Source organism: Argentina silus (genome assembly GCF_951799395.1).
Source record: "Argentina silus genome assembly, chromosome: X".
Lineage (NCBI taxonomy): Eukaryota > Metazoa > Chordata > Actinopteri > Argentiniformes > Argentinidae > Argentina > Argentina silus.
Window position 1 is genome coordinate 15,178,667 of NC_139653.1, and position 17,849 is coordinate 15,196,515.

The 17,849-nt window shown below is 42.4% G+C and overlaps 1 protein-coding gene across 4 annotated transcripts in view; it reads left to right on the forward strand.

Moving 5' to 3' along the window:
* Window positions 1-17,849, forward strand: part of marchf8 (membrane-associated ring finger (C3HC4) 8) — a 70,810-nt gene that overhangs the window by 2,926 nt on the left and 50,035 nt on the right. For 3 of the 4 annotated variants that reach the window (XM_083695412.1, XM_083695411.1, XM_083695414.1), the window contains exon 2: window positions 14,942-15,138. In XM_083695412.1, coding sequence (XP_083551538.1) covers window positions 15,043-15,138 — 96 coding nt within the window. In that variant the 5' untranslated portion in view covers window positions 14,942-15,042. Of the gene's footprint in view, window positions 1-1,188; window positions 1,204-14,941; window positions 15,139-17,849 lie in introns of those variants that run through there. The other variant, XM_083695413.1, reaches the window with a different exon arrangement.

Here is a 17,849-nt window from a genome sequence, read left to right on the forward strand (position 1 = left end):
AATGTTTTAGAGATGACAATAGACTACCAGGTCATGGCTGGAAACATTGATTTGGTCTACTAGTAGAAAGGTCTCAAGACCACTGTTAAAACTTTAGGTGGTTAGAGCAAAGTATGCCAGATGTCTGGAGAGAGGAAGTAGAACAACCCAACAGAAATATCTGTTCACACATGTCCAGCGGGAAACGTTTCTGTCTGAGGAAGTGTGTGTGTGTGTGTGTCGTTTTCCTGACTGCATGGAATCCATTACATTTCCTATCAGTGTTTCTCATTGAGCGTCTACAATGTTTACCATGTATAACATTTGCTATTACGTATGTGTTGATTAAGCAATAATACACTAAAGTCCATGAAGTTATGAATTATTTTTTATCATGGCTGTGATGTGGTCGTAGTGTATTACTGGATGTATTAATGCTTGAATGTAGTATTGCTTTTATACAACGGGTTACCAGCATTAAAAAGCAGGATTAATTCCCAAACCATACATTTTTCAACAAAACATGATGCTACATTCACTAACACTGGTTGTCTAGTGCAATTTAAGGCATTCTCTGATCGTTAGCTCTATTCGTATTGACTGTCATGTTAATCAAAACTACCCAAGCGCCGGTTGATAGTTCTAAAACTGGTTTCTAAGGACGCTGTCCATGGTGAAAACAGCTATGTAACAACGTAAACAATGGTATTTTATGAATGGATGTGGCCATGTGTATGTTGTCTAATATAATATGGGCAGGATAGGCTGTAACAATGGGAATTCCAAACCACTTGTTGTATAATACAAGGTCTCATGTCCTTTGTAGGGCACTGTACCATAGAATGAGATTATTAGGCAGAGATTGTCATAAGAGAGATCAGGAAGTATACAACCATCAGTCCCAGTGGTTCCATTACAGCACTTTGTAACATGTAGCACTTTGTAACCTTGTTTAGAAAAGCACTATACAAATAAATGTGCCCAGAGCCCAGAGCTCTGTTCTCCCTGGGAGTGTACATGTGTGTTGTCTCGGGGGCAGTGTGTACAAAAATTACCACATTCCAACAGTTGATTCGATTAATTGTATGGCTAATAAAACTGTGTTTTTTTTTTTTTTTTTTATTTAAAGGTATTATTATTATTATCTGGAACTGTGACATCATCACCACTATCTCATCCCTCCTCTTCTCCATCTGGATCTGATTGGCCTTTTAATACAATAAGGTATTACTCTGTTGTCTTTGTTTACCTCCTCTGCTCTAACTCAATCTGCTCCCTGCCCTGCTCTGTGTTCTGCTGTGGGAGCAGGGAGAATGAATATTGATCCAATCTAATAGCTTCCCTCTCTCTATGGATGATGTCACTCCTCCAACTGCTATCCCATCCTCCCTCACTGGAACGGCTGGAGCAGAAGGGAAGCAGTGATCCTTGTAGGAATGTAGGATAGCACTGTTTGCCTCTGAGGGATATCTTAGGTGAGGCGCAAAGCCCCCTTGAAACACACATCAGATGTAAGAGAGTGGGGGTTTGGGTTGGAGGTGGGTATGTGATGGTAATGGTATGAAATGACAAGGGGAAACAGAACCTATATATCAGCTGGGCAGTAGTGCTGGCTCAGCTGGAATGGATGAAGAGTGGTACTGTATATTACCTGTTGGTGCACCAAGGTCTCCGTCTGCCTGTGACCCTGAAACAGTTGTTCAGCTTTGCTCTGGAGCCTGTCATTCATTTATCACAGATGTGTAAATTGGATTTCAGCCTAACCCATTTATCCAGAATCACTGATATACATTTTAAATAACATCCTGGCAGAGACAAATACCTTTCAACATTGAATGAAGAGCGAACAAATAAACAAATTACATTCCGACTTCCAGTATTCTATTCTAGAATCTATGACGGAGTTAACAGCTCCTCTGAAATGAGTGTTTGCAGAGAATCCTTCCTGTTATAATAAAAGGGGGAATATATTCATCAGCCATGTTTAGAGGACAATGGAAGATTCAAAAGTGCTGCTTTATTGTTACAGTCTGCCTCAGGAAGACTGCATGAGTGTTACTTATCAATTTTGTTCAACTGGTTTCATAATGAAAATGAACATTTGAATCACCAAGGTAACTTTTCTCCCAGGCCCAGTGAATGGGGAGAGAGCATGACCTGACTTTATGGGCAGTACAAACAGAGAAGCAACAATGCCTTTGGTGTTGTCGTTGTGTTATCTTGAGATGTTCTGAACTGAACAAGGCATCCTGAATGCAGCCTGTAAAGTGGTGTTTGAGCAACAACAGCATTTACGGACAGGCACCCATGTCCAAGCTGTGTTATGTCTGCAAACTGATACAGACATACATGTGTTATATGTTATAACTGTATTTTCAAACCCATTTCTGCTGTAATACAAAGCCAATCTAGAAGATATGTTGATCCTCCAACAACAGGAAGATAAGGGTGTTTGGTGATGTTGCTTTGTCAAACAAACATGACACACACCATTAATGAAGTTGTCTTGTATATGGTGGCTAGAGAGCGGAGGAGTATGTACCAAAATCAGGAATACTCTTGACCTGTCAGAGATGCAGCAGGAATCCATATGGTCTTTAGCATACCTTCTCCCAGTCTTAGCAGTTACAGAGTAGTCACATAGGCTGTACACTTATTCAGATTTTACAGTACAGATTTTAACATCTTTTTCATCTATTTGTATAAGTGGCAGTATTCAATAAGATTTGATAGGTTTGCTGTTATTTCACATGGTACATGACCATCTGCAGTCTAAAGGAGCTTCTGCCAACAGCATCCGTCTGGCCCCAGCCATATAAACACACACTCATACATTCATTCATCTGTCGCTGTTGGCTTAGAGACGAGAGAAGAGAGGGCAGTGAGTCACTTATCGTCGAGACCATCTTCCAGTCTGACCACTCAAGCTGTGTGTCAGTGTGTCCTGAATGAACACACACACACCAACCCCCCCCCCCCACACACACACACACACACATATACACACACTTTTGTAGGACAGTTCTTAGAGCCTGCTGGTACACAGTCAGACCTCTCTAAACTCCCTAATTACTGTTGACTGGCTGAGTCAGAGATGGAGGAGGGACATACTAGACCTGGATGGTAATCTCTACATGGCCTTGCTTGAAAGGAAGGAAGAGACAATATTATATATTATTAGACCTGATGTACACAAAAGCCTATTTGTCCTAGTATAGGGTTAAGGTAAGGGGTGAGTTTAGGACATGTGGTTAGCGAGTAGAATAGAGTGAGTGGTTAGAAAGTGTGGTGACAACCACCCTCGATCACTGAGCAGATTCTCATCCTCCAGTCTGATGAGGGTGGGATATTTCTAATTGGCCCAATTAGTCCACTAATTACTAATCTTGTAGTCCCCTGACATCTTCATGTATTGTCAAGTTCTGGTGTTAATCTGAGGCAAGCAGTAATCAAAAGAGGCATATTCAAGCATGCTGGTAGATGGTTAAAATACTGAGAAACTCTTAAAGCCTTAGAACAGATATGCCTATGCCACAGTGCCCTTGTGTCTCAGAGATACACACGTGTATCTTTTGCACCAGTACACCAGAGTTTAAAATGATTTCCTTTGAAAATAAATACAGCTTAAAGGGTAGAATGGAAGTCATGAGAGTCATTAAACATGATTGAAGACCTATGCGGTTAGAGACAAGTGAACACACACACACACACACACCCCTCATGTGACTTCTGCTATTTCTGCCTTTTACCAGCTGTTTGGACTTTGACTCAGATGAAACCATTTGATTAACCTTGTTTGGTTAAGGTACCAAATGAATCATCGATTGGCTGTTAGTTTCCATGATAGTTTCCATGACAAGCTTCACAATAATAAAACCTATATAACAAGTAGCTAGATCACAGATAGAGTATGTGTATAGTCTGTGCATACAGTATTTGTGTGTGTCCATGTGCATGTATGTATGTGTTGTGCTTCCCCTGTAATGATTGACATACGGTAAAGGGCAGTTTCGGTTTACAAATCAAATGACTTTCTAAATACGAAATTAAGTTGTCACAGATCACAGACTGGACATGACGAACAAAACAAACCATTCAACACAGTAAAATCTATGTAAAATCACCCTTAATGTTTAACCCATAAAACACAAAGAGCATGCTAGAATAAGGTTTAGATATTTTCTAAAAGTCAATCCAACTAATTTTGCAAGCAGTACTTCCTCATTCTCTCCTTTAAGGAGAATCAAAACTGCCCCAGGGTTTCACACAGGGTTTCTCACAGATAGTTATATCATGTAGAACAAACATCTCTCTCTCTCTCTCTCTCTCTCTCTCTGTCTCTGTCTCTCATGCAGAATGATAGAAATAATAATGTCTGCACTATATATGACTTTTTTTTTTTTTTTTTTAATATGTTTTTAGGGCATTTCTGCTTTATTGGGATATAGACAGTAGAGATTGACAGGAAGGATGACATGCACAACGTGTTGAGCATCGGAATCGAACCAGGAAGCTTGCTATTATGTGGTATGCGTGTTAGTGTGCTACGCCACTAAGTGCCCCGCTATATATGACATTTCTATCTGCAACGTTGGTTGGTAGTGTTGGAGGAGGTAGGGGCCCCAGTCAGTGGCATCTAGTGTGTCATAACTGTTACATTACAGCTTTATGGCCATTCCCAGTTATGTAATGTAATGTCCTGGCCTATGTTGAGATGAGGGTAATGATTATATCACAGTGACTCCAGTAGACATTATCCTACTGCCTGTCAGTAATTCTCTTAACATACTGTAGGTAGGGTACAGTAGTCATCCCTGGTTCTAGTTAGCTAGCTGTAGCACTGTAAACAGGAGCCTTTGGATTTTCAAATCAGTTAGGCCTAGTTCAGTCAGGAACACTCACGTCTTAGTTTAACCCTTTATTGAATATAAAATGGTAATACAATTAGTCTTGTCATATTTGGATGGCTCCACTCTTTTGAGAGCTCCCTGACTAGAAGTTATAAATGACCACAACACATAAATGTATTATAATGTATAATACGGCAAGTATTATATATGCCAGACCTGGTCCGAAATGTGGGGAGCCAGCCCTGGGTGAGAGTTGCCATTTTGCTTATGGCCCAGCTCTGTGATTTGATATCTGGCCCTGATATGTTCCTGTAGTTACTGGGCCTCTTTTGGTCTAAATGTGGGAGACCAGTTCTGGGTGAGAGTTAGAACTTTGCTGATTGGCCAGCTCTGGTACTGTATGTAGTGTATGGCTATTATAAGTTCAGATTGTTACTAGGCCAGTGTAGGTCTGAATATGGGGGACCAGTACTGGGTGAGAATTGGCATTTTGCCTATTGGCTTGAGCTATGTAGCCCAAATACATTTCTGTAGTTGCTGGGTTACTTGGATTTGTTAAGAAATGGCATGAAATGTAAATTCTGTGAAAACTATTCCACATCTCCCCTCGTACCCTATGTTCCTTCCCCTTACATGAGGAATCTTGATCCACTACTGGGAACAATATTGCAATATTTAGTCCTAGCTAATGAGAAGATGAATCATACATTCTGTGATATGTTGAAATTGATAAACTGGTGGTTTGGGTTTTCAAAGCACCTGTGAAATTGTCTCATACACAATCCCAAGTCACATCCCAACCCAACAGTGTTTAGAAATACACAGACTATTTGGGGAAATCTCCTCATCTCATTTGATTTGGAGTTTGACTGCGGAACACTGACAGACTAATCAAAACCAGATGAGAATCACAGACCATCTGAAGAAATCTAGACTCATATCTGTCAGTGTGGCCAGTGAAAAAAAAAAAGCAGACTGAAAAGATCTGAACAAATCAACTTGAGATCTAGATTTAATCAGACAGACCATCTGTGTCCCAGACTAAGATGTTAACAAATCACTGGACTAATACAACAAAATCTACACATATTGATTTATGAACAAATTTGATAAGAATACAAACTGGTAGCACATCAGCTTCCTCTGACCTCCAAAAAGCTCCCCAAACACTTGGCACATCCTCCATTCATAGGAGACACCCAATTAGACTCAGGTGTGGCCAGTTAGAACACAACACACATAAGATCAGTGTAATTTGGTGTAATTTGTTTGGCAGGAGGCCGAAGGCTAAACTGCTTAAAACCTCATAAGCTGCACATAATTGGCCCATAATTGGGCAGAAATTCTTCTTTAATTTGATTGTTTATTTGATTATTGTTTACTTTATCTCCTTGTCATGTGTAGTATGTTATCCTGAAATATGATCTGAGCATGTCCACACACAACTTCAAGGTGTTACCTATCAAATGGCATCCTGCTTTTGCATCTGATCGTCATATTTCTAATGTTATAAGCAGTTTAGTCTGGGTCTGGTTTTTAGGTGGAAATTAGTCAAATAGGGCATGGAGTTTAAGAGGTTAAGCATTTGTTTAGATTGTTGTGTTGCTGGTAAACTGGGTCTAAGTGTTCTTGTAATTAGTCATTTTCACTTTACTTTGTCCTAAGGCTTTTGATAATTTTCTTAAATGTTCTTCTGAAATTGTTAATCTGACGAGAAGGAATTTTGTTAATGTGATCTGCTGTATTGAGTCTCTGTATTGTCGCTACTGCCCTCTTAAGTGTCCTAACTGTTTGCCTTCCCTTAAATGATACGTTTGTGATATTTAATAGATGGATCCTTATTTGGAAAGTAGCCTTTGGGGCCAGGAGAAACGTATGCTGCATTCATGGCATGTCGGAACTAGGAAACTCTGATATTTCCAACTTGGAAACTCGTTATAGAAAGATGATACCAGGGTTTTGCACTTGGAGTATCAGAACCAACCAATAGGAAGCTCTACACAAATAACTTACTGATTTGAGTCATGAGTGCAGCATTATCCATATCTTGGCCACAATCCAACCATAAGTGGGCCCGATCTGTTTGCAGTACAGTTGCCAGATCTTGACCACAATTTGAGTAGAACAGGGCCAGATCTGGTTACCATAACTAAGCCAGGTCGTGGCCACAAATAGGCCAAGCCTGGGCCAGAATGTTTGTTCCCTGGGCCAGAAGTGGACCCGTTCTTGGCCGTACCTAAACCCAATCCTCACCATAAAAAGGCCACATCTTAGCCAACATAATTCCAGTTACCACTTGGAATTATGGCCCAGAAATTGGGCCAGATAGGCCAGAGCCAGCCCACTTATGGCCAGAGGAACAAAGCTGTACCTGGGCCACATCCGAATACCAGTTAAAAACAGACATGAGCCAGATCTGGGCCGTCATTTCTCTGTTGACTGGTGTGTGTAGACTGACAACTTAAATAGGCCGCCATGCCAACGTGTAACATGTGATTGTGTCAGGTGCATACGTGTAGACAGCTAGCACTGACTTAGAGTGTCCTGCCTGAACTAAGCTTTCTCCATTTTCAATGGGAAACTCTTGTGAAGGCACTAGCTCTGGATGTTGTTTCTGTGACGAATGTTTCTTGCCCCCTCTAAGAAAAACTGTTGGAGTTTTGAGTCATAAAAACATAGACATATTTGTTGAGCCATATCTGGGTTCAACATTAAGGGCGATTTTCCACAGTTTACTGTCTTGAATGGTTTGTTTTTTACTGTCTTGAATGGTTTGTTTTGATCGTCATGTCCAGTAAATGTCCAGTCTATGATATGTGGCAACTTCATTCCGTATTTAGAAAGTCGGATTTGTCAACCGAAACTGCCCTTTACCGTATGTCAATCATTACAGGGGAAGCACAACACATACATACATACATACATACATACATACATACATACATACATACATACATACATACACACACACACATACATGCACACACACACAAGCGGGACTAATACTGTATGCACAGACTATTTGTGATCTAGCTACTTGTCATAGAGGTTTTGTTATTGTGAAGCTTGTCAAAGTGAAACTATCATGTAAACTAACAGCCAATTGATGATTCATTTGGTACCTTAACCAAACAAGGTTAATCAAATGGTTTCATCTCAAAGTCAAAGTCCAAGCAGCTGGTAAAAGGCAGAAATAGCAGAAGTCACATGAGGGGTGTGTTTGTGTGTGTGTGTTCACTTCTCTCTAACCGCATAGGTCTTCAATCATGTTTAATTTTGTCTTTATTTGATCAAGCTTGGTGTTTAGGCTTTATAATCAAAACAATGCTATCTACTTTGTATGTGGACGTTGTTGTTTAAATATAATGTTTTTAATGTCCTTGGGTATGTATTCCTGGAATTTTGAAGGGTCAAGAATGACTGTGATTTGTATAGAATGAGAAATCAATGATCCTGAGAGAAAAACCTTATGTGTCGTTTCCAGTCCAGAGCTCTGGTTACCATGCCATGAGCTACTGCCCTCATTCTGCTAAAGCCCATAGCTGTGTGTGTGTGTGTGTGTGTGTGTGTGTGTGTGTGTGTGTGCGTGTGCGCTGCTTTGTGTGTGCTCTGCTGCTTTGTGTGCGCATTGTGTGTGTGTCCTCACTGCTTTCTGTCCAACAATCATTTCAACTTCCCCTTTTCACTTTTTGATGTGTTTGCACTTTTCGTCTTCCTTTTGTTTTCCAGGCATTTCAGTCCCTCTAGCAAAATCTGTAATCATCCTCTTCGCTTGTGCCTGTCATTATCTCTCTCTCTCTCTCTCTCTCTCTCTCTCTCTCTCTCTCTCTCTCTCTCTCTCTTTCATGCACACTCTCTCTTGGTTTATGCTTTCTTTCATGGTCTCTCTCCTCCTCTCCCTCTCTCCTGTGTGAAAGGGATGGAGAGAGAAACAGTTATACAACTCCCTGTCAGAAGCTACAATTCACTCAAGTGAGTTTCTGAATTCCCTGTCGTCACCCTAAGCCATGTGTTTAGCTACTAGATGTTATTCCACTCTCTCGGTTATTCAGATTTTTAGCTAGAGATAGAGTTGAACCTGTCGGAGTGGAGGTTGAATTTCTTAACAGGATGAGTTTTAGACTGCAGACTGGTGATCTTCCCCAAGGCAATGCATATCATCACTGGCAGACAGAAAGGAGCTATTTCTTCTGAGAAATCTGTGATCTAATTGACAAAAATCCTGTTGCAAGCCATGCACAAGGCCTAATGCTTGCATTTTATACTGGCACAGCCCTGGTATAGGCTATGTCTAGGTTTTACCATTCTGTACTTCAGCTCTTCAAGAAACAAAGTCCTGAGTAGCCACAATATCTGAGTCTGGTATTTATTGCTTGCAAACAAGAGACAGGAGCCTAACAGCAGCCCAGCGTAAATCCGGGGGTCTGTTTAGCCTTTGTAGTTCTGCTGGTTATGGTTAGGCTTAGTCTTCTGTGAATGGTAGTCTCTGACTCATCCATACCTACCTCCTGGAGAGTGTTCCTTATATGTGGGAGTTGTTTGGGGTTTTTTCTTAATCATGATGAGCATTCTTCAGTTATCCACTGTAGAAGTCTTCCTTGGCTTACCAGGCGGTTTGCGATTTCTGAGCTCACTAATGCCTACTTTCCTTTTAATGATGTTCCAAACTGTTGATTTTGGTAGGTTTAAGGTTTTGGTTATGTTTATGATAGATATTTTCTGATATTTCAGCCACATAATGGCTTCACTGACTTCTATTGATGTCTCTTTGGTCCTCCTGTTCACAGACACCAATAGCAGACTCCAAAGGCAAATGCAAAGCCTAGAATCAATACTAGACATTGAGAGCTCTCTTATGACTTCACAAATGATGTGACGGAACACATCTAACAAACCAGAAACATCTGTCAAGCCAAGTGTCCCATCACTTTTGGGTACCCTGAAATAGGTGAACTATGCATAAAAAGTTTTGTTATTTCTGAATTTAGAAACCAATATGTACACAAATACCATCAAATCAAAACTGAGAATCTGTACTTTAACCTCCTAGTTATTATTTATTTTATTTTAAATCCAAACTTTTGGAGTGTAGAGCCAAAAGAACAAAATATGCTTCACTGTCCCATTACTTACGCAGGGCACTATATATTATTATACATTATATATAACTACAATGATCTCATGTATGGTCAGTCCTTGCATCCATAGCTCTGTCTATGAAATTGAGAGTAGTTACATTTCTCCAGCCCCATCCCTCATCTGTTTACCAAAAAAGTGGTGGGGAGCCCATTTTTTTGTTGTTTGAATGACAGATTGCACTTTTAAGTGGAGGGGGAGCAGGTTTGTTGGTGGAGGCTGTGTTTCACAGTGAACACCAGGTTGAGATGTGTCATGGAGTTTATGATGCTTGACCTGGTGGTCGTGACATGGGCTGTCTATTACCAAGCCTCCTGACCTGCCAGGCAGTGCTGCTGGCTTCCATGAAACACAATGAGCAGTACTGTGCAATAATGAGGTTGCAACACAAATACCATCAAATAAAATAATCTTGATTTATCATCTAAACTTTTGGAGTGTAGAGCCAAAAGAAGAAAAAATGCTTCACTGTCCCATTGCTTACGCAGGGCACTGTATATATAGAGATAGAGGTTGTTTTACCAATAGTCACTTGTAGTTATGCACATACCTGGAGTTTAACCACTGAGCAATATTACGACATGCTCCAAATATCACAATATTTAATAATATTGTGTTCATTGTATTTGCCCTGCGTTTTGCTGTGCCATTTACGCAGCCTCTGCAGATGAAACAGGAGGATCCTCTGAGGATTTCACAGGCGTATAACGAGTGCTATGTCCCCCTCAACCAACAAGGCTGTTTATTTAAGACCCCCTTCACAGCTCTGCCGCAACCACAGACTTAATCAAATCCGTAACACAATTACATTAGCATATATTCAAATGTGGAGTTGACAGAAGTATTATGGATGCAGGAAACTCAAATGTCATAGATGCTTTTGATTAAGCTTGTGTAGAGGGGAACAGTCATGGAGACATTTAGCAGGCAGGAAGGAGCTTAGCCATATTCACACTGCACTGGCTCACTGAAATCACAGCAGCCAAAAGGACAATGAGTTTATGGAACATATTATGATAATTTATTCACAGCGTGTTTTGAAAAAATACATATTAAATTACACAGTGTGTGTGTGTGTGTGTGTGTGTGTTAGAGAGTGAGAGAGAGAGAGAGAGAGAGAGAGAGAGGGGCTTTATCAGAGCCCATTAAGTTTGACTTATCCCCTCCTAATCTCTATGCTGTCTGGAGGAAGTGCTAGCTCTGGCAGGGTATTATCAATGCTGCCAAACACACGTGCCAGTAGAAAATGAAATACAGTAGACCTACAACTCTTCCTGTCATCTAATACATGGATTCTATTTCCATTATTTATAATTGGGCCATGGCATGCAGACAGTGTTTTCACTAGTATTTTTGTTTTCCATCTTGGTGGGGCACAGGCCTGGAAAGCAGCATCAGGGCTTGAAATACCTAAACATCCAATTGAGGTCAACAGAGAATATTTCAGGCAGAAGGCTGCAGATCCGGAGAGAGAGGATTCACCCTGCCTAAACCATGGGAAAATGGTAGGGGTAGTGCAGCTACGATTAGGAGCCTGTTTGTTGGTTTTGAAAGAAACCTTGTCATATTTCCCTCCCTTTAACACATTTTACATCTATGGGGGCTGTTGCATGCATAGCTACTAATTATGCCTACTCCTGGACAGCAGTGCACTTTAAATGGAGGCTGTCTATTGGAAGTGCACACATCAGTCCAGGAGTTGGCTTATTCTCTGTCTATGAAATGGGCCCTTAGTGTCATACATCCCCAGTATAGAGAGGTTCCAGATAAGGGCTTTATGTACCTTCAGTGATATAAGGCTCGATTGATAAGCAGTCGAGGCGTTCAGCCTCATTGCTCAGCAGTGGAAGAGTGGGGGATCATGGCTTTATATTTCCTGTCCTGTCTCTTGGAGGAGGGTCAGAGAGGTTCTAGCTCTGCTAAGTGTGAATAACAGCAGTTCACTCAGGCGAATACAGACATTCAGATCTACCTGTCAGGCCTCTGGAGAAAGAACAGCGCCTGAGGAGGGCTTCTCTTTTTAAAGCCCCACTCAGTGATTTCAGCACACAAAAGCATAAACAGTATATGTCCTTGTTGTTCTGGTTATGATAAGGTAAGACAGTTATTCTACTTTTATTGAGGTTTAGTCACTACAGTCCTTTCAGTAAATCATCAGTGCGTGTCTGGCTTTGGTTTCATGAACAAGTTCAGTTTCAGGTAGCCACATCTAAACTAGGCACTGCACCCACTCCAGGACCAGGACTGGCTACCACTGTGATGGACATTTCAAACTCATGTGCTTCCACTTACTGTCACTGTTAACCAATTAATGAGTTCCTAAAGGTCAGATCCGACAACCTTCCAGGCATTTTCTGATGTTGCCTTTTATAAACATTATGATGATGCTGTTGGGGCCTTTGATAACAGAAATTACATTATGATGGAGACGGTAGATGCAGAGTCTATGACAAAGCTGGTCTTTGTATGTGTGTGCGTGCCTGCATGCGTTTGTGTGTGGAGGTGGGTGAAGACTCTGCCTGTGTCCATGTGGCGCTGGTGTGTTGGGGAAACAGTGGTCTGTGCAAACACTGCTCTCCCATCTCTCAGAGGACATGAGCTCATAGTCTGTGTGTGCTGAACTTTCCATCCCTCTCTCTCTCTCTCACACACACACACACACACACACACACACACACACACACACACACACACACACACACACATACACACACACTCCATATGTAGGGCAGCAGTAGCCAGAGCATTAAGAGTGTTATAACTCCTCTTTTAGATATGGAAAGAATGACTCAGTAAGTATAAAACACACCAAGGTGACCATCTGCTGTCTGTATCAGTGTTAGTCAGACATAGAGATAAATTCTCTAACACTAACCTGTTCTACTCTATATACAATTAGTCCCCTTTGTGTTGTCCTCTGACTGTATGAATGATGAACTGACGTGTGTGTATGTGTGTGTGCGTGCACGTGTGTGTGTGTGTGTGTGTGTGTATATATATATATGTGTGTGTGTGTGTGTGTGTGTGTGTGTGTGTGTGTGTGTGGTGTGTGTGTGTGTGTGTGTGTGTGTGTGTGTGTGTGTGTGTGTATTCCAGCTGTGGTTAGTTACTGTAGAGGTCAGTGCTCTGTCAGGGGACTGTCAGACAGGTCTCAGGGGACATATTGAGGCACCTCCATTCACAATTCACTGGTTCCTGACTGTGTATGTTCCTGCCCCCACTCCGACACACTGCTGTCTGGCTGACAGGGTCACCTCTGTGTTCTCTAAGCACTGTCTGCAGTCTTAGAAAAAAAAGGTTCATTCTTGAACCCAAAAGGGTTGTTCGCCCTGTCCCTGTATGGTTCCTCAATCACATTGTTAGGATGTGTAGTCCAGTATAGTCATTGGTATAGGATACCTTTTATTTTTCGTGGTACCTTTATTTGACTAGGTAAGTCCACCGAGAGCACATTCTCATACAGTTTACCAACAGTGGCCTTTGTTGCAGATGAGAGGACCAGTACAGGATGACAGTAGTGATACTACAGGCTACAGGCTGTAGTCTGGGGATGATTGGGGGGCCATGGTAGCTGAGGGGCCAGGGTTGTTAGTGGAGCCCAGTACAAAGATCTGTGTGCTGGCCTGGCGATGCTTCTTTTCCTTCCAGTATTAATAATAACTCTCCTGGGGAGTATCACCACCATTGTCTTGGAGGTCATGATGAACTAGGCCAGCTATCAGGAGCTGACATCGACAGGACTGAGGAGAAAGGATGGTATTTTATTGATATCTATTGATATCCGATAGCCCTCCATGACTCTCAGCTGCCCAATAGATGAGATGCTTTGAAGGACCAACATTTATACAAATCAGACAATTGCATTCATTTAACAGATGTGACATATTTGTATCATATTTAGACAAACTGTAAACTGTCACATCCTGCTTTAAAAATCTAACCCTGTACTGTATGTCTCTGCTTGACTGACAGTTGTGTTGATCAGTGTTATTCTGTACCCTGTTGTATTTGGCTACCTCCTTCACACATGTTCTGATGAGCCAGCCAGCTGTAGCATTGGCATCTGATGAAACAGTCATGTAGTAGTGCTGCCAATTGTGTCTGCTGTCAGGGAGAGTGGGCTCCATGTTCCTCATACCAGTTATGCTCACAGGGGTATGATGACCTCTCCATCTTAATAAACACCCACCTGGACACTGTAGTTACTGCACTGGACATGAATGACACCCTGTCTTCGGTGCATGCTGAGTGTGTTTATTAAAAAACTGCTTTAATCGATAAAACTGTGAAATCTATCAGTCCCAAGACCTTACTTTAGTGTGTGTGTGCGTGTGTGTGTGCGTGTGCGTGTGCGGGTGCGGGTGCGGGTGCGGGCTTGGCTAACTTTCTGACCACTAGTAATAATTTGTCAGACTTCATCTGTAATTTGAATCCTCTATTCCTTTATCCCTCTACAGTAGAGCTCTAGGGCATGTGCGCGCGTGCACACACACACACACACACACACACACACACACACACACACACACACACGCACACACACACACACTCACACACACACTCACACACACACAAACACACATGACACAAAGGGGCTGAAGCTTAATTGCTGTCAGTGGCAGTACAGATGGCTGCATTAGCAGAAGTCGAGGAGGTCTATTTATAAACCCTGTTTTATAACTTCCCAGCAGTGCCCATGTTGCTAGATCACTCTCAGTTCAATGGGTTATCATTGGTCTGAACAACCTCCTGCAGCCTGACAACTAGCTAAATTGTTTGAAAAAAATATTCATTATGCCTCATGTAGAGAAGAAGAGAATGTCTGCACACCAACAATCAACCAGACCAAAATAAACGATCAAATTGATCGAAATCAAAGTCTGATTGCACTGCTTTCCAGGCCAATTGCATAGGTCTAAAGAGGATGCGTGCGTGCGTATTTAACCCTCTTCCTCTTCCTTCTGTCTCCTCTCTAGAGCAGTGCAAGCTGGGAGTAGCAGTTCGGACCACCATGCCTGTTGCTGTGGCAGCGGGACAGGAAGTGTGTGTGTGAGCGCACCTGGTTGGCTTCGCTGGGATGAACATGCCACTGCACCAGATCTCGGTCATCCCCCGTGATGTCACTTCCTCCAGGGTCTCTGGCAGCGGGAAGGCCAAGGACAAGGACAAGCAGGTAGGGTCAAAGGTGTTACAGCATTATGGCAGGACACACTTTGTCATGCTTCTTTCAGACTCATGAACCTTTGTTTACTATCACAAAGCTATGAATGATATAGAAGGTTATGGCAGTAAAATGTGTAAGCAGTGAATAGGGGCGGCTCTGTCTGTTTGGTGCATTGCAGCACCATGTGAGGTAGTATATTTAGATTTCTGTGTGTGTGTTCATGTTACAATAGTGTTGTGGTGTTGTATAGTACGTTTTGATAGTGGTGTGTGTGTGTGTGTGTGTGTACAGTATCTGTATGCCATAAGGAAACAGTAGTTCTGTAGGTGGATGTTTTTCTACTGTAGTTCTGAGGAACTCCACAGAAACAGAGAGGTGTTAGAGGAAGACGTGTGTGTGTGTGTGTGTGTGTGTGTGTGTGTGTGTGTGTGTGTGTGTGTGTGTGTGTGTGTGTGTGTGTGTGTCGCGCGCGCGCATGTGCAGTCATAAGCATCCTTGGGCCTCTGCGTTTGAAATGTTCTTGGTCAAATAAACATGTCAATCAAACAGCCAGCTCTCCGAGCACCTGTGTTTACAAATGGAGTTGAGCTCCCATTTGTATCTCCAATCCAATTTTGAAAAGTTACTTTGAATCCAAGCTTATTTATGGGTTTAGGGGTTAGGCTTGAGGGAACACATATTTGTAGTTATCTGACATCATCTGACAGACACAGACTAGAGCATTCGGTGTTCCTTGATAAAAAAAAGTTCTGCATTCTACAGTCACTACTGTACCTTCTCCCCTCTCCCCTCTCCTCCTCCTCCTATCCCCTCTCCTCTTCTTCTCTCCTCTTCTCTCCTCTCCTCTTTTCTCCTCTCCTCTTCTCTTCCCTTCTCTCCTCCCCCCTCCTCCTCTCCTCTTTTCCTATCCTGTCTTCTCCTCCTCTCTGGTGACACAGCTCTATTTGAGGAAGGTGATTGGATGTTGACACTAATGAGAGTGCTGTCACAAGGAAGGGCTGGCTGTCACCAGGATGTGTCATGGCTGTCATGGCGATGGGGGAAGAGGGGGGCAAGGGGGGTGAGGAAGAGATGTGCCCCAGGTATCTGAGAGGCAGACAAGTATCAGAAGAGATGCAGGAAGTTAATACATGAATACCAGGGGTGCCAACCGAACGAGAGAAAGAGACAGACAGAGAGAGAGAGAGAGAGACAGACAGAGAGAGAGAGAGAGAGACAGACAGAGAGAGAGAGAGAGAGAGAGAGAGAGACAGAGAGAGAGAGAGAGAGAGAGAGAGAGAGACCCACACTGGCTTCATTATATGCAGTATGCCTCCCTTTTCACACACTACGGATGCTGCAATGTCTATTGTGTAGTAATACAATACTTGACGTCAGTATGTGAAAGGTAAGCTGATATTATGTCACTGCCTGAGCAGCTGTATTGTTACAGTAATTAAGCAGCCCAAAATCATTTGCAGTAATTATGTGGCTGAGGCAATTTAATTAGAACTCTGAAAATGCTGTGTTTGTAGACTGGATCAGTGCATGATCTGTGGAAAATATTGAGATAGGCATGTCTCTCTTCCAGGGCCTCCCCTTCCTGGGCCTCTCTCCCTCACCATGCGTTGCCCTGGTCTGAAGGGCTCTCAGTAGATGTGGGTGGTTGTTGAGCTGTGCAACAAGGCCAGGTGCTAAGACAACATGGGCCTACTCAGTGTCTGGCCTCTCATCAGTGTGTGTCAGCACTAAGTGCGGCAGCATATCAGCACAGGTGTTCCTGAGAGGCTTTTCACACTATGCATATGGTGGAATGGGTTTAGTCTGACTCTGACTGTTCTGTTCTTTGCATGCATGCACGCACGCACACACAGCTGAGGACTCTAAGGTGTATGGCTCACCATTTTTTAGTTCCCAACTACAGTTGATTATTATGCCACTGAAAATGGTAGGAAATGAAAGCTGCTCTTAGGTTTTGGTGATGTTAGTATGTGCTCCATACATTTCTTGTTTATGATTCACTGTAGAACTAACCCAGTTAAAACCCAAACTGTATCCAATGCCTAGCTTTGTGACAGCATTGGGGCTACTTCTGTCTTTGTGAATGGATAATGGTAGGAGTGCAATGTCTGCTGTCTTTAGTAGGCATAGAGTGAACTCCCTCTGTTGTTCAGCTGTTTCTTAACATCCCTCCCTCCCTCACTCCCTCCGCTCTGCACCATTCCCTCCCTCCCTCCCCCAGGTTGAGTTCCCCTGATTCCCCTCTGGAATAGCGGGATAAACGGAAGTGTGTGTGTGTGTGTGTGTGTGTGTGTGTGTGTGTGTGTGTGTGTGTGTGTGTGTGTGTGTGTGTGTGTGTGTGTGTGTGTGTGTGTGTGTGTGTGTGTGTGTGTGTGTGTGTGTGTTATGCCTCTAAAAGTTGTTGTGAGTTTTCCAGCTTTAGCACTGAGACTTCTGTGTGCCTGGTGTGTGTGATAAGGAGAGCTTTGGGTGAATTATGAATACGGTGAGAAGGAAATTTTCACTGGTACAATACAGTACAGGTCTGCAGACATGGATGTCAAAAAGTTATTCAAGGCTTGTGTGATAGAACTATAACCTACATTCTCAACTTGAGCTGTTGCTTGTTTACTTGATGTTACCCTATCTGCTGAAGGTCCCTTTTAGCTTCTGATTTAGAATGAGGACTCATTTTGACACACACAGACACACACACTCTCAGATTAATAACGGATTGATAA